The sequence below is a fragment of the Tinamus guttatus genome, unplaced genomic scaffold (genome assembly GCF_059628265.1).
Source record: "Tinamus guttatus ecotype Peru unplaced genomic scaffold, ASM5962826v1 Tinamus_guttatus_pri_ptg000923l, whole genome shotgun sequence".
Lineage (NCBI taxonomy): Eukaryota > Metazoa > Chordata > Aves > Tinamiformes > Tinamidae > Tinamus > Tinamus guttatus.
Genome location: NW_028289457.1, coordinates 103,204 through 128,107, shown reverse-complemented (window position 1 = coordinate 128,107; position 24,904 = coordinate 103,204). Strand labels below are relative to the sequence as shown.

At 41.3% G+C, this 24,904-nt stretch overlaps 1 protein-coding gene across 2 annotated transcripts; it reads right to left on the bottom strand.

The window, feature by feature from the left end:
* Window positions 1-171: 171 nt before the first annotated feature.
* On the bottom strand, window positions 172-22,503 carry LOC148591174 (mu-type opioid receptor-like). 2 transcript variants are annotated; one of them, XM_088538068.1, is made up of 4 exons: window positions 22,193-22,503; window positions 8,142-8,494; window positions 6,772-7,108; window positions 172-656 (listed from the first exon to the last, which is right to left on the bottom strand). In XM_088538068.1, exons 1-4 carry the CDS (start codon window positions 22,501-22,503, stop codon window positions 449-451), a joined length of 1,209 nt encoding a protein of 402 aa, XP_088394194.1. In that variant the 3' UTR covers window positions 172-448. The 2 variants fall into 2 exon arrangements, with proteins under 2 accessions (XP_088394194.1, XP_088394193.1); XM_088538067.1 differs by having other exon boundaries at window positions 526-656; window positions 6,588-7,108.
* Between the last annotated feature and the right edge of the window lie 2,401 nt (window positions 22,504-24,904).

Genomic DNA, 24,904 nt, shown 5'->3' with positions numbered 1-24,904 from the left:
GACTTGAAGAGTACGGTGCAGCTGGGAGGTTTTTGGTTTTTAATGAGCATCGAAAGAAATATTCTCCTCTGGAATTGTGGCAAGAACAATTCTTGTAAGCATCCACCACAAAGGTATTGTTCCAGCTGGTCTTGTGAAACTTTCCCATACAAGCAATGTACACAGAAAACACCTCTATAAAGAAATTTTAAAGTGTAAATCTAGTCCTTGACAATTTCATCACTAAAAACTCACATTTCTCTTTCAAGCTGTAATTGTCTATCCTTTTGAGTTTGTTTCCAACCTGTTTTACACTACTGTAAATGCTCAGATTGTGTCAAATAACTATGAGTAGACCAGCTTTCTGTTGGACTAATGCATTCCTGGAAAACACGGATGTATTGAACACTGGTGCTTAGAAAGCCCCTGAATCTTTTGGCTCTGCTTGCTACTAAATTTCATACTTGTGTTATGTGCAGTGCAGAAGTGCTGCAAAACTAGTTTTTGATAGGCTGGAAAAGCAGGCATTTTTCTCTGTTTTTGAGGGAAAGTTAATGCTACCCCTTCCCACAGCATCTGCACAGACGTGCTGTGCCACAGGTTTGCAATTACTTTGAGCTATGCGGCAGGAGGCCCTGTCACGGCAGTGGAGTAGTTTCAGCTTCTTGAAGTTCCAACTGAAAGGAAAAAAATTGCAAATACGATAAACAGTTACTTGATTTCTTCCCTCCCACAAGGTTCTTTTTATGTGTGCACATGTGTGTATATTTGTGTGAGTCTTTGGAGGGATTTGGTTCTCGTTTGCAGCTACTGTGCTGCTTTAGGAAACCAAACAGCCAGCCCAAGCGCTCGGGCAAGACAATTCTTCTGTTATAAAACAGCAACAGCGTAAGAAATTGTTATAGGAAAATGTTTGTGCCTGATTTTTAAAGGCAAAGGCACATTAGAGAATCTGCAATGCTGACTTATTTGAATGGGATATTTTTTTTCCTTCTACAAGGGAACCCACTATTGGTTTCACTAACAATGATTTTGCTCTCCATAGCAATTACCGCAAAGTTAACATTTTAGATGTACATTAATGGCTTTTCTGTGTTCAAATCAGTAAATTGGCTAATGTTCTATTCCAAATGTGGATGTGCATTTAAAATCTCATTTAAGTTTGGAGACGGAATTAAATCAGACCTGGAACAAATCCTCCTCTTGTGTGCCCATGGTACCCGTGCTAAGTCATCTTCTTACCCTGGTGCAATAGCACTACAAATATTTTCATCTGCATATGAGATACCTCAGGCTGAAAGTCCCCAACCTTTTTGCTGTCTAACAAATGCTGCCCTGCAGTGCTAGTACTTGGAGAAGGGATTAGGGACTCTGCAGGTAAAGCCGTTGTGGCATAGGGAGCAGAGCCAAAAACGAACCTTTACTGACACAAGAGGGAAAGGTGCTGGATAGCAGTAATGACACATGGGTGAGGGTTTATTATGCATTGGAGATGTTCCTCCTTAGTTCTTTTTGGCCAGAAACCGAGCCATTCCTAAATCTGGATAGTCCTTTCTTTTGGAGAAGTCTCAATTCAGAAATGAATTCCAAAGTTCATATTCACTTACCTTTATAAAGTGAAAACATTTCTATTTGCTCTTTTTTTGTTGATGTTTTGTTTTCTTTTAAAGCCATTAAACTTTCTAATCTATTAAGGAAAAAATGATGTTCTGTTCCCTATTTATTCATGATTTGAGAATGCCAGAAATGCATGCAGCCTTTGAAGATTACTTGGTTTTAGTCCTCATAGCATAGCTTATTCTTGTTTTCTTTATGAAAGTCTGACAAACAGTCTCTTTTTGCTGATACCCAAAACTTTCACAAAGAGCCATGCCAGTGCAAATCGGCTGTATAAGAAAGCCTTGTTTCAAGGATATCCTGACTTTAACAACAGACAACAATTTATCATTATTATTCAAATATAGTCTTACTTACAAAGGAGATATGCTCATTTTCTAGTAGTGCATAGAAAAGCTGTTCTCTAATAATGTAGGAAGGTGCAAATCTGCCAAGGCTGGGGGTTACTGAATCTGCCCTACTTCTGCCATGTTTTTACATAGGACCCTGCAACATTGTTTGTGATCTGCCGGATAGCACTGGGAAAATTAAAATGTAAGAAAATGCTTTCTTCAGTTAATTCATCATAGAGAAAATGACTTTCAAATTTTGCTTGTTTCATCTCAAAAATAATTTCTCCTATAATCCACTGTCCTTTTAATTTCTACATCTTGGATGCCAAGGCAAGTAATGAGAGACAAAGCTTTCAGGACTGAACACAAATACCAGAACTTACAGTTACTGCAGAAAACTTACAGTAACTCAGATTTTACTTTCAGAATGTGAGGAGGACTTGCAGCTTTAGAAAATTCATTTAGAAGTTTTAGAAGGCACTTAGAAAGCATTAATAAACTTCAGTGGTTAAGCAGAAAGCACCAGAAACTGAAAATACAAGAAAATTTCTACAGAAAATGCCTGTAAGTATGCCTGCACATAATTTGTTTAGTTGCTGGGATACTTTCAGGAGAGGATTGTGTGAAAACTAAAACCGCCCGTAAAAAAACTAATTCATTTATATGAATTCAATTTCTTAGGTTTCAATTATTATTAATAACCCTTTTTTTTCTGATAGAGATCTGTTATTAATGGCAACAAAAATAAAAGGTATTTGGAAAAGATATTTTCAAGGAAAAAACACTTAATGTATCTTAAATTCAAAAAAAAATCAAACTTTTTAAATATAGGAGATAAATTAAAAAGTAGTTTTCAAAATTCAATTTCAAAATATTTTTCATCGGCCTTTGCTATGAATCAGGTTAGTGTCAATGACATCAAAACAACCTGCTCATCTTTGAAAGCAGCTATCTGGTCCTTCATTAGAATTTCCTACCAATATTGGGACATGCTGAGAAAAGTTCAGAGCAAACAGCTGTATTTTACAAGCAGATTTTTTCAAGTTTCTGACATTTCCATTCTGTTTTTTCTTCTTCATTCAAACACATTTATAAGATTGCATATGCTTCTCTGAAAATTGAAGTGAGGCAAGCCTTTAAGTCAAACAGTTTACATAAAACTGACTGTAGAAAAAATGCAATACAGGCATTTTGCCACAGCAAGATAGTTGCTCGTGCTATCTTTATAAAAGCCCACACCATTAGTGTTTTGAATCTGATGTTACTTCATCTGTCTCAAGGGAACTGGAGAAGGTCAGAACTTGTTTTGCTCTTCCAGTTTTCATAAATGCTGAAAAATCAACAATCAAACTCTTAATTCAGATGAAGCTTAACCTTGCGTTGAGTTCTTTACAGTGATGTCCCTAGATCATAAAACAGGGTCCAAAGTCATTATCTTAATGCGGAATGGTATGAATATGATGTTTCCTCTTACTGCTTTTGTACTGATAGAAAACACAGTTGTTGCTTCCATCAGTGACTGCTTATTTAAAGAAGTGCTTCAAGAGCCCAAGGCCTAAAGCTGCTGAGCTCCTGAGTGCTTGAAGTCCTCATTAACTGCAGCAGAAGAATTGTCCCTTGGCAAAAAGGCAACTAGCTGAACATCTGTTTGATCATCTGTGCTGAGCAGCCCTACACCCTTGCAAATAGAATTCACACCAAATTGTCTCCAAGGCCTTGTCTATACAAGAAAGCACTTGCCAGTATTCTTAGATCGATACAGAAATACTAGCTTGGTTTTCTTGTGCAGAAACCACTTACCTGTGAAAAGTCTGCTCAGTCAATAGTATTTACTGTGGCTGTTTGAGAAAACAGAAAAAGCTTTCTTTCTTTTCTTTTCTTTTTTTTTTTTTTTTTCCTCTGGGGCAAAAGGTACAATCACACTATTTTTGCTGCTTAAAAAAAATAAAAATAGATGTTATATTTGTAAGTACTTCCCCTGAAACCCTTTTTAGTGTAAATTAGTCCTACAGCCTTTGTGGTCACTCTGATGCTAAGAAAAAAAAAAAGTTTCTTTCAGAAAAGTTTGCTGAAGTAAAATGTTAAATAAAGTTTTTAATATTTGGGTTTGAATAAGAAACACGTGAATATTCTAATGTATTCCTTTGTAGACGAGGAAGCCTGCCTGGGCCAGCTGCTGTGCTAGTACAGGGAGCAAATGGGCAGTCAGCATGCACACAGCAGAGCTGGCATGAAGAAACCAGTGGCAGCAGCAGCCAAAGCAAGAACTGCTGCCATGGTGGTGAGGGAAATGAAATTGGGCCACTTTCAATTCTCTCAAATGCCAAACCACACAAAAAAACCCATCCATCCAGCTATGGGGATATAAGTTTCCAAGTGCTGTCTTCTCCTCCATGGCCTTGGGGAAAACAACTAACTGGTTTTTAGGAAGAGCTACACAAGTTGTCAAAGCTGGGCAATTTCTTACAGTTCTGATTATACTTTTTTTTTTTTTCCTCCATGCACATTGCCTCTTCAGTTTTCTGTCTTATTGTCTCCTGTGGCCTCATTCCTAGGTTTCCTTTTTCTCCTCTTGCATGCCTCCTTTCCAACCAGTACCTTGCCCTTCAATTCTCTTCAAACTTGTTTTCTCCTCTTTACTTATTCCAGACCTGTTCCCTGAAGAATCCACCCCCATTCCCCACTCCAAGCTGTGTGCCTAGCTTGCTCCTTGCTGCCTCACCTCACTTGGTTGGTCTATCCCTGCCTTGGCTGCCTGTCTCCTTGCTGGCTTGTGTTGAAAGGTTGCTGAGGGCAGGAGCATCATCTAGGCTGTGCACAGGAAAACAGGACCTTATCTCAGGCAGCCTCCTGGCAGCACCACCTTCAGCCTTTCCGAGAACAGATTTTGGAAGGCTGCTCCTTACTAGAAAGACCATAGAAAAGCACAACAAAATGTAAAAAAATGTGTGCATACACAGTACGCTCTAACCTGCATCTGCACGAAATACAGCTATAGATGTAAATCTAAGACGCATGCACAAAATTGACTCCACTGAGGGTTACAAATGCATTCTAGAGGGCTGAATCTGTTTACTAAACATTTACTACACATGGTAAATACTGCATGTATATACATATATGTTTGTATGACTATGTCAAGATTGGCAGTTCTGCTCCACCAACAAAATGTGTGTAAGACTGAGCAGGTTCTAAACCATTACACAGGCCAGTTTGCCATGTATAAATCAGATGCTGGTGAAAGACAAAACCAAATGCAGATGTTTAATAAACTTTCCCATTTTGTTTTTAGATTGATCCCTTCTCTTTTCTGCTGCGATCACAATTTTGTCTGTTTGGTTATGGTAACATCCTGATTTTGGCTTCCTGGCACCAGCCCTTGGCCTCAGTGAGTGATATGTATATTATTTTTCATGAGGATCCATTCAATTTTGCACCTTGAGAAGGCAGCAAGCTTGTGGCAGAAGTGGCATCAGTGAGAAAATCATCCAAGAGTTAAACTTAAGCATACTGCTAATGCTCAAAAGAAACTTTTTAAAGGTGATGTGGCAAGGAATGGACTAAGGCTGTACCTTCTTTTTGATAAATTGTGGAGAAGACTCAGAAGCTTTTTATGGTGATTATATTATGTATGAGTTACTAAGTTCAGGAATTTCACCTTTGTGTTCTGCTTTGTGTCAGACATTTGCTGAGGGATGTAGTTTAGAAACTCTCAGAACTAATCACAGAAACTAGAATGTTGAATGCATTAACAGATTCCCCAAAAGCTAAGCAAAAAATAATCTGGATAAAAAAAAATCCCTTTGTATCTGCTGCGGCACAAAACTCCTACTTCTCAAAGGAATGGCACAATACTCCTTAACATGTGTGTGTGTGTGTGTGTGTGCGCGTGTGTATTTAGATATGCATATGTATGTAGAAAGATGTTCAAACTAGGGGAAAGTATTCCTATCTGGAAAGCGAAATGAAAGGTGTCACATGAAAGCATATCTACAATGCTCTAATAGTTGTGCTGGTTTAGTTACATATGCAAATGGTGCAATTTTTTTTTTCACATGTTAAAAGGTTAAAAAAAAAAGGGCCAAAATGAACCCTAGCCAACACTGGTTAAGTGTCTGGTACAAGAACTGGACATAGACAGGCCTTTTTGAACATCTTCCAGGAGAACAGGCCTTCTAGGCCTTTTCTGTAAATCATAATGAATCAAAAAGTATATAAGCACAGTTTCTTCTCTTTTTAATTAAGAGAATTCATCTTGTGTCCCTCCACTGTGTCCCTCAGCAGATAAGCAATATGAATAGAGAAATATGCGATCATTCTCCGAACAGTTCTAAAAGAATCACCTGTTGCAAACGTACTGTAACAAAACATTGCCTCTCATTTGTGCACTGCATATGCAAACACGCTGGACTCAATCATGCAATGCACCTTTGAAAACCCTCAGCCTCTGTGTATCTACTAGAGCTGAGATCAACCAGCACCATGCAGGACTGGGGTCTCTGTGTATGTGTGTGCTGTGGATGCCAGCTACAGATGCCAGCTGAAGGCGTTTATGCCTTCAAACAGTTACAAATCAGTATAAACCGTAACTTCAGAAGGCATGTCATCCCCAAGCGGGAGGCCCGGATCCAGAGATGACATCTCCACTGCTAGTCATACCTGATGGTTAGTCCTATCCACAGTGTTGGCAGTGGAAGCATGGTCACGAGTGTTTTGTCGGACACGAGTGGAGTTTTGTTGCTCAATGGTGGAGGAAGTGGGGATGCAGAACTCTCTGAAACATCTTTTGAAATTCTCATCTAGAAATGCATACAGGACTGGATTAAGGCAGCTATTTGTATACCCTAGAGCAATACAGAAGTGCCAGGAGACAGTCTGGAAAGTAGTTTCTGGAATGTTGACCAGGGCTTTAATGATGACATAAATGTGGATGGGAGTCCAGCACACGATAAACACCGCCACCACCACCAGAACCATTCTTGTGATCCTCCGCAGGTTCCTGTCCTTCTCTTTGGAGCCAGATAACATGCGAACACTCTTCAGGCGTAAAATCATCAACCCATAGCACACGGTTATGATCAGGACTGGCATGATAAAGGCGAAGATGAACACACAGATTTTCAGGAGGTTCTCCCAGTACCAAGCAGGGTGGGAGAATGTAAGTGTGCAGTCAATAGAGCCTAGGGAAAAAAAAGAAAGCAACAGAGAAGACAGGCAGGTCAGTTTTCCATTTGCTTTTCTTTAGTCTTTTTTGATCAATGTTATAGGCAAAGGAACACAAATTTACTATGTACACAGCTAACATAAAGCAATTGATGATCTGTATTTTGCACAAACACTGATAGAATACAATGTGGCCAAATGTGGCTTTAGTTAGAAGACCAAATATGAAGTAACTTTGTTTTGCATTTAATTGCTTTGAATTTGCTTTATATTTGATAAAATAAATTGTCTTCAGTGCTCAAAAAAAAAAAGATGACATGACACTTGGGTAACTGCGCACGGTCTAGGGATTTTTCACTTAGGTTTACACTGTTACTTCATGGAAGGTCTTTTGGAACCAGCGATCCAAAATGTTCTATCACTTCTGTTTTATGTCATGCCAGACTAGGTACAAAACTGCCATGATCAACAACAACTGTGGAAATATCTTGGGTAATGCACAAGTTTCTGTGAGTACTTTGGCAGAGAAGTGGATAATCCTGCATAGCCAAAGGGCAGGTGCTGATGTTGCCTTTCCCAAACACTACACAGGAGGGAGAAGTGGGATCGTATCCCGTACAAGAGAAAGTGAGGAGCTCCCTCATATGAAAAAGATCTTGTTTAGTGCTGTGTTTAATCAACTAGAGCCATGTGATCTAAGTGAAAACGACTTTGATTCAAGGGATAAGCCATGTGAATTTGAGGAGGTGCTCCTTAGAGAACTAAGCCCACAAGCTTCCAGAGAGAGATGAAAAGGCAAAAATCATACTGTGCCTAGGCAAAAAGAATAATTTGATGATTGTTCTAGAACATCAAAGGCATCTTGTATAGAAAGATGCCTATAACATTACTGAGCTTGTGAGGACTTGCAGTAAAATCGTTAAAAGAGTCTATTTTTATTGAAAGGTTGGAAGTCAGAAGTTAGCTCAAAGCTTTTGTAATACAGAGGATCAATGCAGAAAGAAGTTTAAAAATGGAAATATTTAATTCATAGATGAAAACTAGACTTACCGTGCCTGTATTTGGTAGTTGCCATGAACATAACTGGTAGGCCAATAGCAGAAGAAAGTATCCAATTGCAGACATTGACAATTTTGGCATTTCTGGGAGTACGGAAATCAAGGGCCTTGACTGGGTGGCAAACAGCTACGTAGCGATCCACGCTCATCGTGCAGAGTGTAAAGATACTGGTGAACATATTATAGTAGTCAATGGATATAACAATCTTACACAGGATTGTACCAAATGGCCATGTTCCCATCAAATAATTCACACTCTGGAATGGCAGAGTACTTGTTGCTAGAGCATCCGCCAATGCAAGATTGAAAATATAGATATTGGTGGCAGTCTTCATTTTCGTGTACCTAGAAAGATCAGTAAAGCATGTAAATGACCACAACCAACCAAATTAAAAAAAAAGAAAGAACAATGCAGTGTCTATTTAAAAAAAAAAAAAACTTTGAAAAATAACATGCTGGATGTTATCGCAGATCATCTTTTTTTGCTATTCATCTTTTAACCACACAAATAATCTTGATACAGTTTACTTGCAATAATGTTTACAATTCTGTGAGATGAGGTAAGGGAAGGAAAATAAAGAAGGAAATAAAGTATTCATTTAACTTGTGCAGAAAGATGTTTGTAAAAAAAGCAATATTATACCATAGGACTGAGAAAAAAGCTGAACCAACTTGTATTTGCAAATGCCTGACACTATATTAACAGGAAAGATTTTCTGTATCTGGTGATGTCATGTCAATTATCAGAATTGTGCTTTGTGGAAGTGGAGAACTCATTAACAGGTTGTGGAGTAATAATGAGGTAGTTCCTAAGAGAGTAAGAACTTGAAAGATTAGGGTAATTATCACATCCAATATGGCTAAAAAAATCAAGCTTTTAAGAAGTTTTTTTCATTTGGTTATAATTATAAAAAGTTCAAAATTATCTTTTTGAAATAATCTGTGAAGATTTTCACATGGCTTTATTGATCTGTGTCTTTTACAAGTCGGACAAGTCTGTTCACTTGAAGGCAGATATTCTTTCAATTGAAGGCAGATGCTGTAAATCAACACCTAATATTGATTCAATATCCAATATTGATTCAATATCTAATATTGAATGTCTGTGAATATTGAATGCAACAACAGAACCACCACCTTCGGTTGGATGCTGCAACCATTTGAGGCAGTAATGCATGCTCCACACTGTCTAATATGGTAGAAGTGTCTTCACACTCCTTTATACCCACTCCTTGCTAAGTCTGTGACACTAACTACCCAAAAAACAATTTCTAAATTTCAGTTATGTCACACCTCATTCACAGCTGAGCAAGGAGAGCTTTATGTTTTAATTTGTGTTTGCACTGCCAAAGGTAGAATACCAATTTCTCCTCAGTTTCATTAACTTTTTCGAACTGCCCTTTACAGATTGAAGTCCTTGTGCCATCTGTACAGCACTTGAGATCCCCCATTTACGAGGAGGCTGTACTTTTGCAATAGTACAAGTGTTTCACTCTGAAGTGATGGTCCTGGCTATTCTGCCCTGCCATCCTGACTGCTGCCCAGGTCGCTAGACACTGTGGTGCTCTGGCTTTCAGGGGGTCAGATGACTTGCTCTTTTGAAGAAACTCCCTTGTGTTTCTTCAAAGTAGCAAGCACAGTGTCCGACCAAATGCCTTCCAATTTATAGACTGATTTGCAAAAGAAACAATTCATTTAAGAAGGTCTTCCAGGTAAGCTGCAGGGAAATATATATAAGTGTAAAATAAAATATTTCCTGTGCCTTCTATATTTAAATGTTTGCTAAATTCTTGCTAAGTTCTTCAGAACATGAGTCAGCTGCAAGAAACTGATGACAGGGCTATGTAGGACACACACTTGGGACCACTCAGGTAGAGCCTGGAGAAATATAGACTTATTGCTGAATGTACCTAGTAAGTTTTATTATGAACATTTGAAGACGTACTGTCTTTATTCTCTCATTTCACAGCACTGTGCATGAGGAGCCATGAGTAACCCTATTTTTTTTTTTTTGTTTTAGTAATTTCTAAGTAGATCCAAGCTCTTGCTTTACTGCTGTCTATAGAAAATATGATATTTTGAAGTTTAAAGCAAAACTGAAATTATAGTATTTTAGAAACTTTCCTTGGGGGAGTACCCCATTTACCCAGCAAATTGCAATGCTATCTTAGGCAGCGGCAGATTCCGCAGGAATTCATGTTTCCCTCCACAGGGAATTATTTAAAAAACAATTAGCTGAAGTTGTGTCAAGAGAGTAAACTGGAGGTGTGGCTGCCTAGAGAGCAGCCATATCCAGCTTGCTCCAAACCCTATATAATCAGCTCAGGTAGCAACAGCAGCAGGGGCCATGCCACAGAAGTCTGCGTTGGTGAGAAAAGCCGGTGCAGATCCTGGATCCTCACCCAGGCTGCTCATCTGTGCTGCACTCGAGGCAAATACTGAGCTCTGATGGTTGGACTGGACGAGGAGCTTGGATATGCTGCTGCCATGCTGCCTCATTCTAGCTCAGTACTCTTTCCTAAGAGCACATCATTAGGAGATAATTATTTTTTAAACAGTAATTAAAGCCATCAGATGTTTTAAAGGGAATGTTTGATACAGGGGAAGAAACAAACAAACAAAAAATAAAAACAAAAAATCAGCTAATAGCAATCTGACTCTGAGTAACTCCGAGTTTCGCATGTCAGAGAAAAAGGAGAGGAAAGCTCTGAATAAGCGCAAATGGAACAAAACCTCTTCACTGAGGCTGCCATGGTCCTCATTCCACTTTGCAGTTTTGCTATATTGCTTTTGTTCTTGGGCTTTCAATTATTCCATTTAATGCACAAATATTAATGCAAGATTTTGCTTGATGTACTCTTTAATCTTTATATTTCTAATGACCTTGTCCTTACAAAGTGGAGAAGCCAATCTTTTGTGGCGGTAGAAATTATTTTACCTCCATAATTGTCCGATTAACAAAGACCTATTGAAACTGACAAAATTCTTTTCAGTGACGTCTTTGGGTTTGGCTTTTTCTTTGTCCTGAATACCTCAAAAATTATAAAGGACTTATTTCTAAAAGAGCCACTTTGTTAAATTTGTCAAAATTTGTATTTGTCAAAATAAGTAGACTACCAGGGTTTCCACAGTCAGATCTTTGTATGAACAAATAAATTCTTGAGACAATTGATTAAAATAATTTTAGCAGCATGAAAAAATAACAAACCCTCAAAACAGAGCTCTTCAAAGCCTTTACCTTAGCTGTTACTGTGTCTTCCATTAAAGTTGTGTATGTGAAAAGGTACACAAACATTTCTGTCATCTAGAGAGAGATGTGTATGTGATGAGATTGCTTTATCTCAGAAGGATTAGTTCTTATAGGAAAGTCTACGTGCCTTGTAATACCAAAAATATTATGCTGATAAATGTAGTCTCTTAAAATATATTTGTTCTCACATTTTCATTTGAGGCCACTAAAGAAGCTATTTGGATGAGAATAAGTAAAGAAAATGCCTTAAATGAAAACCTCAAAAAAAAAAAAAAAAAAAAAAAGCCTGGTAAAGGGATTACATTGGAATTTAAGCATCTGAAATGCCAAGTATATTGAATTTCATATGACTGAATGAGGTTGCAGGTGAGTACAGAAATTGGCTTTGAGCAACAACATTCTTTCTATTTTCACGGCTCTGAAATGAAAAACTAATACAGCAACATGGTGATTTTTTTGATGACTATTTGGCTGGATATCACTATTAATAGATATTTAAATAAATTATGCTCATTATAGTACTGATATCCACTAGTATATTGCTTCTATCTCCTCAGTTCGTGCTTACATCATAAAATATCTATTTTTATGAAGCATCCTTTGTGGTTTGTAGGACATGAGGGATCAGATTTACAACAGTAAGGAAACTCTCTACATGTATCTAAAGTTCTGTAAGGCAAATCTAGCCCTGCCCTTATCTTTAAGCCAACAAATCAGTGTAGAAGCTACTCCTGTCTCAATGGCAACAGTGGGAAGATAAGCAGAAAAAGCCCTTTGCACTTCGGAAATGGGCTGCTCTATGACAGATTGGTAATAACTACTTTCAGCAGCGCATACATCAGCTTTTATCCATAAAATGCTAATCTGGAGACAAAGACTGCTTCAACTAATCTCTGTTTAGTTTTAATGAAAAATACATTAAAAATGGCTTAAGTACAGGACTTTCTTTGCAAGAAGCAGCCACTCATGAAGTTGGTTGCTCAAAGAAGCAAAAACTGGAAAATGCACATAAGTTATACAGGTAATTCCACATAACTCTAGTTGATGCTGTAGGAGATTAGGTTAATGCTTCAAATTCATTCTTCTTGAGTACATGACTTGTTAAATAAATGAAGAATGATTACGTGCATGCATTATATTTGTTGAGGTCTCCTTGGGTGGTATGATTAGAACATGTGAAGTATGCCTACTTAAAAAATTTAGATCAGCACTTATTTCCATGGCTGTTCTGGTACATCTTCAGGGTTCTGTTCTAGTACATCTTGGGTTATATATGCAACCCAAATATCAGCAAGAAAAAAGGTTTTAAGCAAAGGTCCCTCTTTTTCCTTCTTACTGCAATTCATTTCCAGGAACTGAAACTAGCCATAATGCAGATGTTTTCTTTATAATTATTTCAAAACATGGTCTCCTGAGAAATTTAGAAATGTTAATAAAATCATTCCAGCAGCCCTAAAAGGGAATTAAGAAACTATCAGATCTTAAAGTCACTGAGTTGGAACTGCCATATATCCACAAACAGTTTTCCAACTGACCATGAGAAATCTTGCATGGCAATTCCCTGAAGTATGCCATACCACACTTAATACTGAAGATATCGCTGGACCATGACTTGGTCAAGTACTTGGTGCTTTCCTGAGATATCAGGTACTTCACTTTTCATTGAGCCTTTAAAGCTTTGGACAAAGGTTGCTTAACATTTAGGCTGATCTGGACATTCCCTTAAATTTTTTCTCTGTCTACCCATTTAATTAACATGCCTGACACTGGCATTTCTCAGACAGGCCGCATCCTGGGAAGTACCTGAACTGATACTAAAAAAGATTATTTAGATGGGATGACCATAAGGGAAGCCCCTTATGGTCATCCCATCTAAATAATCTTTTTTATTCTTTGCATGATAGTGGGTCTCTGCATATTGAAAGCACATGACTTGAACTGTTTGGAGATTTACTCTTTGATTATGCTATTCAGGGATATTCCAGAAAGTTTATGCTTGAAGCCATTAAACTTAAGCCTTGGGAACAAGCACTCCGAATTTGTGTACAAATCTTACACATTATTATGTAGTCAGGGTACTAAGTCTGAATGCAAAATACAGTGGTTAAAAATCTACTCCTCCTTTTATGTAGTTCTTCTGAAGAGAACGTATATACGAGGATACAATTAGGAGTAACACGCCCTCAGAGAAAACAAATGAACAGATCAAAAAAAAAAAAAAGACTCTATAAGGTACAGTACTGTAACAGAAAATGTTCACACTTAGTCATACTGCAATTATGCTACTTGCAGGCACTCATGTCCTCCACTGACCCTGAGTTTGGGTGTAAGAATGGAACTGGGGAGAAGAACAAGTTTTGCTGTCTTTAAGAAAGAGCATGGCAATGTTTTTTTTTTACCCTTATTATAGTCTTGCATCCTGACTTGCATCACTGTGCCAGAAGGTGACCACTCTGAAAGAGATCCTAACATTGTGCTCTGAGTTGCTCTGAGTTGGTCAGCAAACAGCTGTATTCAGCTGACAAACAACAACAACATCACAATGGAACACAGGAAAGTTTATTTGTATGCTTAAAGATAAAATTAATTTGTCTTTTGTTTCAAATCTTACGTGTATTTTTAGAAGAGAAAGAAAACTAACAAAACTCTGGAAATGTGGAGATTGTGTTGATGGCTTAGTCAGAGGGATGAAAAAAATATATGAACATCACATATGAGCAAAAGAGGGAAGTAGGCTGGACTTAAAATCTCAAGGTACATTGCTGGAGCAGCAAGAGGAGCCTCTTCCTCTTGCACACTGCGAGGTGATGTGCATTTTCTGAAGGAATCTGAATGTACTGAATGAATATGGAGCTGAGCAGGGGACACAAAACTGCTGACCTGGGAGCTGCTTCAGCTGTTACCTTTTCTCCTCTTCTTCTTTTTCCCTGGTTCCTTTCTCAAGTTTCCTTTTTTACTTCATTCTCCTCCATAGCACAAATGAAATGAATGCAAACTAACCTTCCTCGCATCCTTTTAGTTCCCAGCTCTTGTTTTCCTGTGTTGGGGGTGGTGTGAGGAATACGCAGACCCAACAGCTCTCGCTTGCAAGTCCCAGGTCAGAAGCAGATCACACCATGGTACTTGGTAGAGTATTGCTCCATGTCTCCTGGACTGGGAGCAAACCAGCAATTTCACAATGAACTCTGCTTTTGTGAAAGGAATGGCTAAATCAAAGCCCTTTTGGCAGAGACAATTTTTTTCAGCCTCCAGTCCAGGTCTTTTGTAGAATGATGTGGCGTCAACGCACAGACCCTCAGAGAGTTGTGAGGACATCTGACTCATCCTGCTTTGAATCAATTACAACAACATGATGGGCTTTGGGCTAAAAACCACTTGTTGCTTCTTTAATAATGTTTCCTCTTCTGCTATTCTGCTACGGAGGGACATTACAGTCCTTTTTTCTACTATTTATTTTGAATTAGTGGGCTCAGCCCCTTCCCAGAGAAAACAAAACAAACACAACATCTTTCTTTGGGAAAAAATGGAGATTTAAGGGAGGAAGGCTGGTCCTTTCCCTTGAGGGAAAAAAAAATCCTGACTGAAAGCATTAACTAGCATTTTTTTTTCCCAAACAGATTGCATACTCTGCAGTAGTTATAATTAATTATTTTATCTTTCTTCCTTATTATTCTCATTCCTCTTCCTTTATTACATGTGTAATACCCTGTGTAATACCCTGGCAGAAATCTGCGCAAAATGCAGCTGACGATGCATTCTTTCTTTTTTTCCAGAAAGGGGAGAGGAAAAGATATTTATAGGTGTATTGATATCAGCTTGTCATTCAAACTGAGGGCAAAAAAAGAGCTAAAAGGAATAACTCCAATATATTGTCATTATCCGGCAATGGGCACGTACTATTAAAACATTGGCTTTGCTAAGAAGACATGGAAAGGAAAACTGTCAGTATCTTCTGCTGTGTGCCTTCAGGAAAGTATGATTGTGCAAAGAATCACTGACTGCATCTGTGATAACTTATGGGACTTTTTGCTAAGAGGAACTAGTTAACAGCTGTTTTCTCTGCTCTTATAAAAAGGCATCTTATAGGTTGTTGTCTCCTTCTGGTGCGTGGATTGATCACCTCAGATGCGGACTGCACATGAAACAGCCTTGGTGAGGAAGCCTGGCAGAAAGGTTTCTGAGGCCAGTGTCACATCACTAGGAGATGTGAAGCCCTCAACAGGGTGAGAGGGAACAGCAATGGTCATCCCTTGTCAGGAAGCTATCAGAGCAGGAGCATGAGGCTCATGCGAATACCACAGAATATATGGGCAAAAGTAATGGTAGACATGTCAGGCATCATTCCTTATATACAAGATACCGGGATCTTCCTGCGATGTGATGAAGGTGATCTCGGAAGGAATGATGGAGGTGAGATGAGGGACTGCAGAGAGAACTGTGTAAAATAACTGTTGGAGGAAGGGATGATAGAAGGAGGGAGCATGACTGCAACTTGAAAAGACTGAGTGAAAATTATCCGGAAAACATAGATATATGTAGCCACCATGTGACAAGAATGAGATTGCATCTGAAAGCAGGGAGGAAAGACAGCTTTGAGAGCACTGTTTCATGAGGGGAATTTGGCAACTGGCTGCTTGGTTGGCATTATGGTCTCAGGACTGGTGGTCAGCACTATGCAAGCGGAGAGCAGGCAAAGGCAACCTAATTGCTCCCTCCTTCCCACAGGAAAGAGGGTCTCATGCTGGGATAGCTCCAAACACCACAATGAAGAGAAGACACTCCTCTCCAGACACATGTTTTTGTTTTGAAGATGTGGTTCTTTTCTAATTTCTGAGATATAAGATCTTATAGCTGATAATTGAACACATTTCATCGAGAAGGTGGAAAAAACGCGCTATTTCATGTCTTTCACAGTTACTTGGCTAGTTATATTCTCTGTCATCTTTACCTTTTTTCATGATGTGAATTCAAAGGGAAATTTACATAAAATTAAAGAGTGTTTAACATTAAATGGATGAATGAGGATGCTTCTTAATAAACTAAGCCAAGCTATGGAAATTCTGTTACTGAATATCCTTACAACCTAGCTTTCAAAAGAAAGCTTTGAAAGATAATGAGATCATCCCCACTTACATGACAACAAACCCAAATTTCACGGTGCATGCAAAACAAGGCAGATGGTTATAAAAATAACTTCTTTGGAGATCAGAATAACTGCAAGAAATCACAAAATAGTTGCTTTCAATATTTTCTAAAATATAGCTGTAATGAGTGGATTTGGATTTTAAAGGGAAACATTAAGGACTGAAGACTAATTTCAGTCAGCATCCTAATAAATCTTCTTCTGACAATGTTCATTAATCAGGACATCAAGAACTTCCATCTCAGAGCACTTAAATTTATAAATAACTAAATCAGAGTCTGTAGAAATGTTTCAGAATTCTAAATTTTTTACTTTAGCAAATGTTCACATCCCAGGATTTTGCCAGACTTATTTCATTTTATTTCCAAACTTATTTTGATTCTGTTCTTTTTTTTTGGCAGTGCTGCATGGAAGAGATGCCTACAAAAAGGTATTGAATGAAAAACTGATGCAAATTGCAGCTCAGCAACAGCTTCCGCTACAGACTTTTTGAAGGAGTTCCACTCAATGATACTCTTATTTAGTCTACTCCTTGACTAAACACCAGCTATTCGCTAAGGTTAGCAAAGAAGTTAATATGCTAGATGGATGACGATTCTGATCCGTTTCGGCTTACATTGTGTTATGTTTGACATTTTTGTAAATATGTCACCTTTTCTTCTTGAAAAATTATAAAAGCTTATGAACAGTTTCATTGAAAGTTATGCATAATTATTTTAAAAATATAGTAAGTTAAACTGGAATAAAATAGCATTTCTGGGTCACATTAGTCATTAGCTTGCTAGTCATTGCATTATAGAAACAACATGTGCTTGCAATATTTTCTAGGTTTACTGATGTCATGAAAAGTTAGAAGAATTCGATTAATTTTTATGAGTAAATTTAAAAAATTCTGTAAGTACTTAACTGTGCCTTTTTTTTCTTTTTTTCATGGAAACCATTACCGAAGTGACATTCCAGGAAAGATCTGGTGGGAAATAGTGTGCAGGCAAATGTCTCCTGAGCACTCCTACCCGAAGAGCTCGGCGATAGGGGACCTGCCCTGCTGCAGTGGGCATGTTGCCTGCAGGTGAGGGGCGGGCTGCGCTCTGTGGCCTGAGATCTGCAAAGGATGCGAATGTGCACGCTGCACCTCTGCAAAACTGAGGTTGTCCTGATGTTGCAGGCTAACATTGTCCTGGCCAAATTTTAACGGTTGCGATATCTGTGTAATTTAAATGGAAAGGGTATGTAAAAGTGTACCTGCTCTTTCGTCTGTCTGGTTCCTTTGATCCTGTGGGAAGGCAGGGAGCAGCTCGCGAGGCAAACATTTGCCAACTAGCAGAGACTACACAGAGTAAATTTCTACGACAAAGAGTGTGCAGAGACATCTGCCCTGCTGTCATACACTACGGTGTGGGTCACTTTCTGTGTTGTTAATTTAATTTAGCTGCTTTGCTGTTCCTGCCCATTCAGATTTTCTCCCAGTTCTGTACACAGATCTTCTGTGCCTTCTGTTGGTAAGCAATGTAAATGATTAATTGTCACTATACATTCAGGTTTCTGTGGCTTTAGTTAACTTCTTTTATCAAGAATATGGAACGTTTTTCTTGCAGGCTGCTCAAGAGGCAGGCCACTCATTAGCACATGCAATGTCATCCAAACACAGAGATTCATGAGGCTGTGGCCAGGAAAGAAAGCAACACTTTTTATCCATTTCTTCATCTTTAGATTTTCTGATTCATATTGTGAGTCTTCTTTCACATCGCATCTGTAACTTCATGTTGCCCTGTAAAGAAGAACTCCTGAGAAAAAACTTTCACTTAAGCTCCTTTCAATATTTGGATCATTTTCAGCTTATTTCCCTATACAGACTCTCCACTTTCTATGTTCTGGCCTTTTTTCAAAACCTTTTTCCCTTTGTTTGTGCATGCGTGAGAATATTTTTTCCTCTGGAGACACCAATTCTTTTTATAATTGGAATTTCACCCCTAACTCCCTTCTCCTTAGCGAAATATTATTTTCCTAAGGTGCATAAGAACTGGGCTGAGGTAAACAGAGCTTTACTGTGTTGTACAGTCTTTCCAGAGAAGAGTATATTTTCGTCAGAGCTCTTAGTCCCTTCAAAACATTATTCAGAGACTGTTCTGGGAAAGGTAAAAACACAGCTTTTAGCTTCAGAGAAGACTTCTTTTAATTTGTGGGGCTTTTTTTTTAAAAAAAAAAAAAGTAATGATTGTCTATAATGAAACAAGACATTTTTTCCCTGTTTTGAAGGATCGCAGAGTACCTCAGGCACCTTTGTTTATCTTATGTGACCAAATTAATAGCAAAGCATTTAAGGAATCAATCCTGATTTGAGTGACTTGAACGGCAGTAGATTGAATTTAGGTCATCTCAGGGCACTTAGCATTGTGGACTGGGACCTTGGAGAGCTATTCCACTCTTCCAGACATGTGCTGCTGAGGACATTCAACTATAATTTTGTTACAGCTTTCTAGCATAGTGCAACCTGCCTTAATCACAAGGCAAACTATGCTTCCCACTCTAACCTGTGACTAATATCCCACTGACTTTACTAGAAAGCAGAAAACCTATATATTAATGTGTAAATTAATTCATACCACATGGTATTAATTGTACTCGTTTCTTGTTGTGCTCTGCAGCAGCTAGAAGTAGCATTTGCTCTTGACATAGACACAACAACACTATGTTTGTATTAGGAATTAACAGTTATATGAAGCACACGAGGAAACAGATAATAAATGAGGAAATCAGATAACAAATCTGATTATTTGGATAGCACAAAGTTCATGGATGACAATAAAATCTGACTAGTACTGCTGTCACTCTGAGGACTATTTTTATTCTTGACAAATGAAACAGCTCAGTGTTAGTAATATGGGGTTCGACCTCATAGAACATGTAAGTATTCATTCAAGAAGGAAAGGCACCATCTGAGGAAGAAAGAGAGAGTGGTTGAGACTGCATTAATTATACAAAAATATGTATATAAATCATTGCTCCTTACACTTGAAATCTTGCCAAGAGATAAAGCGGCAGAGGACCTGCTTTGCATGAAAACTCTGATTTTCATATAGATAATGACACTAAATTTCTATCTCCTTTTGGACATGTTGCCTTTTTGACTTCTTTTTCCTACAGCAGTGATAAAACAGCAGCCCTGTGGACTGGTAACTACGGCCTCATATCGGGCAAGGGCTTGTGCACAGTTCAGGCTCCAAAACCATGGATCTCATCCATATGGAAAAGCTGACATGATTGGATGGAGTTTGAAGTTCATTTGTTTATAGGAATAAAACTGTAGTTATTCCCCAAAAAATATTTCTAAAGAAAGTCAGATTATTGTGAGAGAACATAATGCAGCACTGAGTAAGAAGTCACCGCTGGTTTCACTGGGGCTAAATTCACAGAGCACTGAATTTTGGGGCAGTTTTTCAAATATTTTAGCACCTGCATCCTAGTTTCTAGCATTTTCAGGGTAGATTTCAGGGTATCAATGATGCTTTTAGAATCTGATTTCTAGTACTCTCAATCTCAAATTTAATATGAACTTTAAGACTTATCTCTTCCTGAGTAAGTGTAGTGTGAGAAAGAAGAAAGGGAGCTTTATATGATGTCAAATTCAATCCAATAAGATGTTTCTTCCTATCTTTAGCTGGATCCAACAATATCTGAGCACAGATGCTCACCATTTATTAAATGCATACAATGTGATTGGGAATACTGTCATGTTAGTATAGCTTGTAGAAGGAAATAAATCATAAAGTTCCCCACTGCAGTGCAGGTATACTAAACCTACAGAGGCGCACAGAAAGGAAATGCATTTTTGTGTTGCTTAACCGCAGATGCTATTCAGTCATAACATGCATGTTCTTCTTCATCCCAAATTGGTAAATAGCTGCATGACACTAATTGGGAAGGAACTCAGTTATATGGAAAGCTGTTCCTGCTGTTAAATCATGGGAGACCTGCATTCAGTCCTCATCTTTGCTACAGAATACCTGGATGGTGTTCGATGAGCTATGTAATGTTCCTGTGTTGTCACCTGTAAAATGAAAATATATTTGTTTTCTCCTATTGTTTCTGATTTTTGTTTCAGACTTTAATCTCTGTGAAAGACCCCCTCTTTAAACAGGTATCTAAATTCAGGTGCCTTGTTCAAACTGATATTGTGGTGCAAATGTAATTCAGTTAATAAATGCAAGAAATATGAACAGAGCACAGGTTAAGCCAGTACAAATACCTAATCTCAGGGACAACCTGTGGCATATTTCCCTGCTGACAGCCATGCTGGCTCTGTTATTCCGTACATCTGCTTTCCCTCCCAGAAGAATGCATGCAGCGCTCGCTCAGACAATAGCAATCACGCTCCTGCTCAGAAGCATTTGCACAGCTGAATATTTACATGGAAATAGCTTGTGTCTCAGGCTGACCACAACCACACAGCAGCACAGCTCTTCCTGGCGCTGTACACTTAGCACGCAGCCTCCAAAATGCAGTTAACCACTAGGTTTATGGATTACTGTGGTTTGAACCACTGATGCCTGCCATTTAATCTCTGTTCCCATTAGGTCCAAGGGCAAGGGTGCCCTTGAGCTCTCCAACATGCTGCTCCGTGCTGAAGGAACTGACCTCCGTGGTGCTGCTGCTCCTACCGTGAGCATTTCCCCTTCCCCTAGCAAGTGCTCCCTGCGCCAAGTGCGCCGTGGGGCCGCCCGGTGCCGCTGGCCCGTGAGCGATGCCCACTGCAACATCAGCTCCCACCTGCAGCTACCAGTGAATGTCAGCTGGACCCGGTGTTTTTAGAGCCCCCCGTTACCTCGATTCCTTGGGAAATGCACGGTTTGAAAGGGAAAAGAGAGGAATGCTTTTAAGACTTGCGGAAACTGGGTAGCCCGGGGAGGAGGGGGGCAGCCCAGAGCACCCCGTCCAGCAGTGCCCCGCCGAGCTCCGCACTCTTCCCTGGCTGCTTTTCCCCACATCCCTCGGGATTTTGGAGCCCCGGAGGAGCGCGGCGTGCGCCCCGTGCCGGGCCCGGGGCCCCGGGAGGTGGCGATGTTCCCCCGCGGAAGGACGCGCCGTCCCGCCGAGGCAGGGAGCCCGTTTCATCGCGCGCCCACCCGCCCTGCCGCCCCTCGAGGGACCCGTCGTGCGTGACAGCCCCGGCCGTGCGGGACCCGCGCTGCAGCCGGGCACGGGAGGGCAGCGGAGCGGGGCAGCTCCCCAGAGCGCTGGTTTATTAGCCTCAAAAAGATATGTGCACGCCTATACTTACATATATCACACACATACATTCACTTACATCTCCGCGCCTTAGGCGGAGGGTCTGTAACTCCAGCAGGCAGCGGCGCTTGGCCGCGACGCTCTCGGCGTTTTTTGCTTGCGCGTTTTGGAGAAGCAAAGACGCGGCGCTGTGCGGGAGGCTCCCGTGTGCGCGCCCGGAGGGGGCGAGCGACCCGGGCCGCCTCTCGGGGCACCCGCCCGGCCCCGGCTGCGACATCCCCGCCGCCGCCCCGTCTAAGGGCAGCTCCCAGCGCCGCGGGGCTTCCCGAAGCGGCTCCCTCCCCTCGCGCCGGGACGGGAGTCCCCGCGCCCCGAGCTCCGCGCCCGCCCGACGGCGCGGTGCCGCTCTCGGCGCCCCACTCACCGGACGATGACATACATGACCAAGAAGTTTCCGAAGAGCCCCACGACGCACACCACGGAGTAGAGGGCCATGATGGCGATGGCCGTGACCACGGAGGGCCCGCCGGGCGCGCAGGGCCCGCCGCCCGCGCTGCCGTTGCCGCCGCAGGGCCCGGCGCGCTCCCAGGCCGAGCCGTTGGGCCAGGCGGGCGGCGCGCAGGGCGGCGCGGCGGCGCGGCACGCGGCGGCAGAGCCGTTGGCGGCCGCGGGCGCCTCCAGCGCGCCCGCCAGCAGCGGCGCGGAGCCGTTGCCCAGCAGGAAGGCGACGGCCATGGCGCGGCGGCGCCCGCAGCCCCGCGCCCGACGCCGCCGCGAGCGCGAGTGGCGGCCGCGCGGGCGGTGCCGGCGCCCCCCGCCCGCCCCGACGGCGCGTCCCGCCGCCGGGCGCCGGCACGTGCGTGCGGAGGGAGGAGCCCGCGGCCGCCACCGCCCCGCGGGAGCGCCCCGGGCTGCGGCGGAGCCCGCGCGGCCCCGGCGGTGCTCGGCGCTCAGCGCGCCCGCCCCGAGCGCCTCCCCGCGGTGAGACGGCGCCCGCCGCGAGGGACGGGGGAGGGCGGCGGGCGCTGCGCAGCTCTGCGCGTCCCGAGTCCCGCACCTGCCCGCTCTGCTGGCGCGGCTCGGGGCGGGTGCTGGGCTCGGGGTGAACCGCGGTGAGCTGCGCAGCGCCGCGCTGGAGAGCGTCACCACGAGAATCGTGCCTTAGCGGCCACTCGGGCTGCTCCAGTCCGCGGGATTTTCAGAGGAGCTTCTGCTCCGCTGCTGCAAGGCTGCTCTCCCCTAGTCGTTGTTATGAAATGCGGTAACATGGAAAAGGAGGATGCCAAACAAACTCCCCGAACTGGAAGGCTGGGGGTGTGTGCTGGGCTCTGTGTTTGCCCTGCACACTGTGTATTTGCACCAGCGTGTTCCTGCACTCCGTTTGTTACAATGAGCACACAGACACATCTAGACTGCCTGCTGGTTCATCATTAATTAGTAGAACCTAGTTCTACCAATTAGTAGAATTAGTGTCTCATCAAAGGGAGAAAATAACATAAGGGAGTATAAAATAGTAGCTCCTACTGGCAAAGGAGGAGACAGTGGCAGTGATTGCTTCTCCTGCTACATCAAAGATTCATGCTTAGTGCACCCGTTTGTCTTGTGCATGGTCTCTCCAGCTACTCTAAGATTAGCGATGGCAAAAAGTGGAGAAAATGAGTTGCACCATGCCAAAGAGATGCAAAGAGACAGGCATTTTAGTTTGAGGAGTTCCCACGTTTGCATGTCACAAGCAATGGCAGCCAATGTCAATTAGAGAGGTAATAGTAGCTGAGGTAGACCACACTTCCAAAATGTCTTTGATTATTAGCAGTGGGGAGGAAAGGAGAGGGAAAGGGAAATTGGAGTTGGAGGAGGCTGTAGATCTGGGTAATGCGTATTCCTTTTTAAGGAATACTTTTTAAGTATTCCTTTTTAAGGTCAGGTGTTACCAGGGACATGGTGGGATAGAGGAGGAAGATCAAATAAGTATTAATGGGCACATTTTGTAGATAACACTTGTATTACTTCATGGCCAGAAAGAGCATTTTCAGCATCCTTAATTGATGAGAGAGAGCCATTTAACATCCTATTAAAAAAAAAAAGAGGTAATGGAAGCAAGAACTCAGAGATTTTACATGCTCAGTCACTTTGCCTCTTTATTGCCTTATGAAGAATAGCATGTTTAGTCATACACAGGGCTGGAGGCTTTAAAATTGGGCCATTCTCAAAGACTTGCATTTCTGAGTGTGTGTGTGTGATGCAGAAGCCTCCATCTGCACTTCCCCTGTGTCCCCAAAACCGCCAAAAGATTTTAATGTAAGTCTGAACACAGTTAGTAACAGTAGTGTCTTTGCATACATCCACCTGTGCCTGGCTGTGTGAGAGAGAGAAGATGGGGAAGAAATGCAAGGATGCTAAGAGCTCTGCTGTATGTCTTGTTTCATAGCCCATATTTGTGTTACATTTTGATCATTCTGGCTATCAGAAGGACCTTTGATGCATTAAAAATGCATGTCCTTAAAAGTTCTTTAAAACAGATGCCCAGGTGTGCTAATCTAGTGTTATATACAAGCCTGTATTATTTCAAATTGAAGAATTAACTCATCTGATTTAATCAACCTTGTGGCACGTACAGATAAAAACTTGGACTGCAAAGGGGATTGGCAGCAAGCCCTGGGAGGTGAGCCCATATAAGATAGGCCTCATTAGACAAAATTTTTAAAGGTAAGAGAAAGAAGGATAGTTAAATGCATCTCTTCGCAAAGCTATTACAAGTGTTGTTTCTCAAGGGCATAGGCAATATGAAATAAATCTTAACAATAATGGTTTCAAATGGTAAAGGACATTTTACATATAATGCTTGAGACTCTTTCTTCAAGGAAGTTCAGATAATAGAGGGCTGGTGCTTAAGACACTCCTGAGTTTGTAAAGTTGCAGACCTGTAATTCCTTCCTGTGGGCACAGTGCACATAGAAAGGGGAAAGGTATGTCTGTGAGATGGTACGTGGCCTATGAGGGAGCCCAGGGATTACCAGGGCTCCTGGCAAGATTGAAGTCTATGCTGAGGGCTTTGTTAAACACAGAGGTTTTAAGTGAGCTGAGTTTTAACCCTAGTATGGCTATCACTGTGAAGATATGCTTGATGCAGTGGTGT

Excerpts from the sequence above, each read along its gene's own strand:
- LOC148591174 (XM_088538067.1), bottom strand. The coding sequence starts at position 22,503 with ATGGCCGTCGCCTTCCTGCTGGGCAACGGCTCCGCGCCGCTGCTGGCG. Across the intron at positions 8,495-22,192 it reads GTCATGTATGTCATCGTCCG|GTACACGAAAATGAAGACTG; the intron begins GTGAGTGGGGCG and ends TGATCTTTCTAG. Across the intron at positions 7,109-8,141 it reads AACTACCAAATACAGGCACG|GCTCTATTGACTGCACACTT; the intron begins GTAAGTCTAGTT and ends TTTTTTCCCTAG.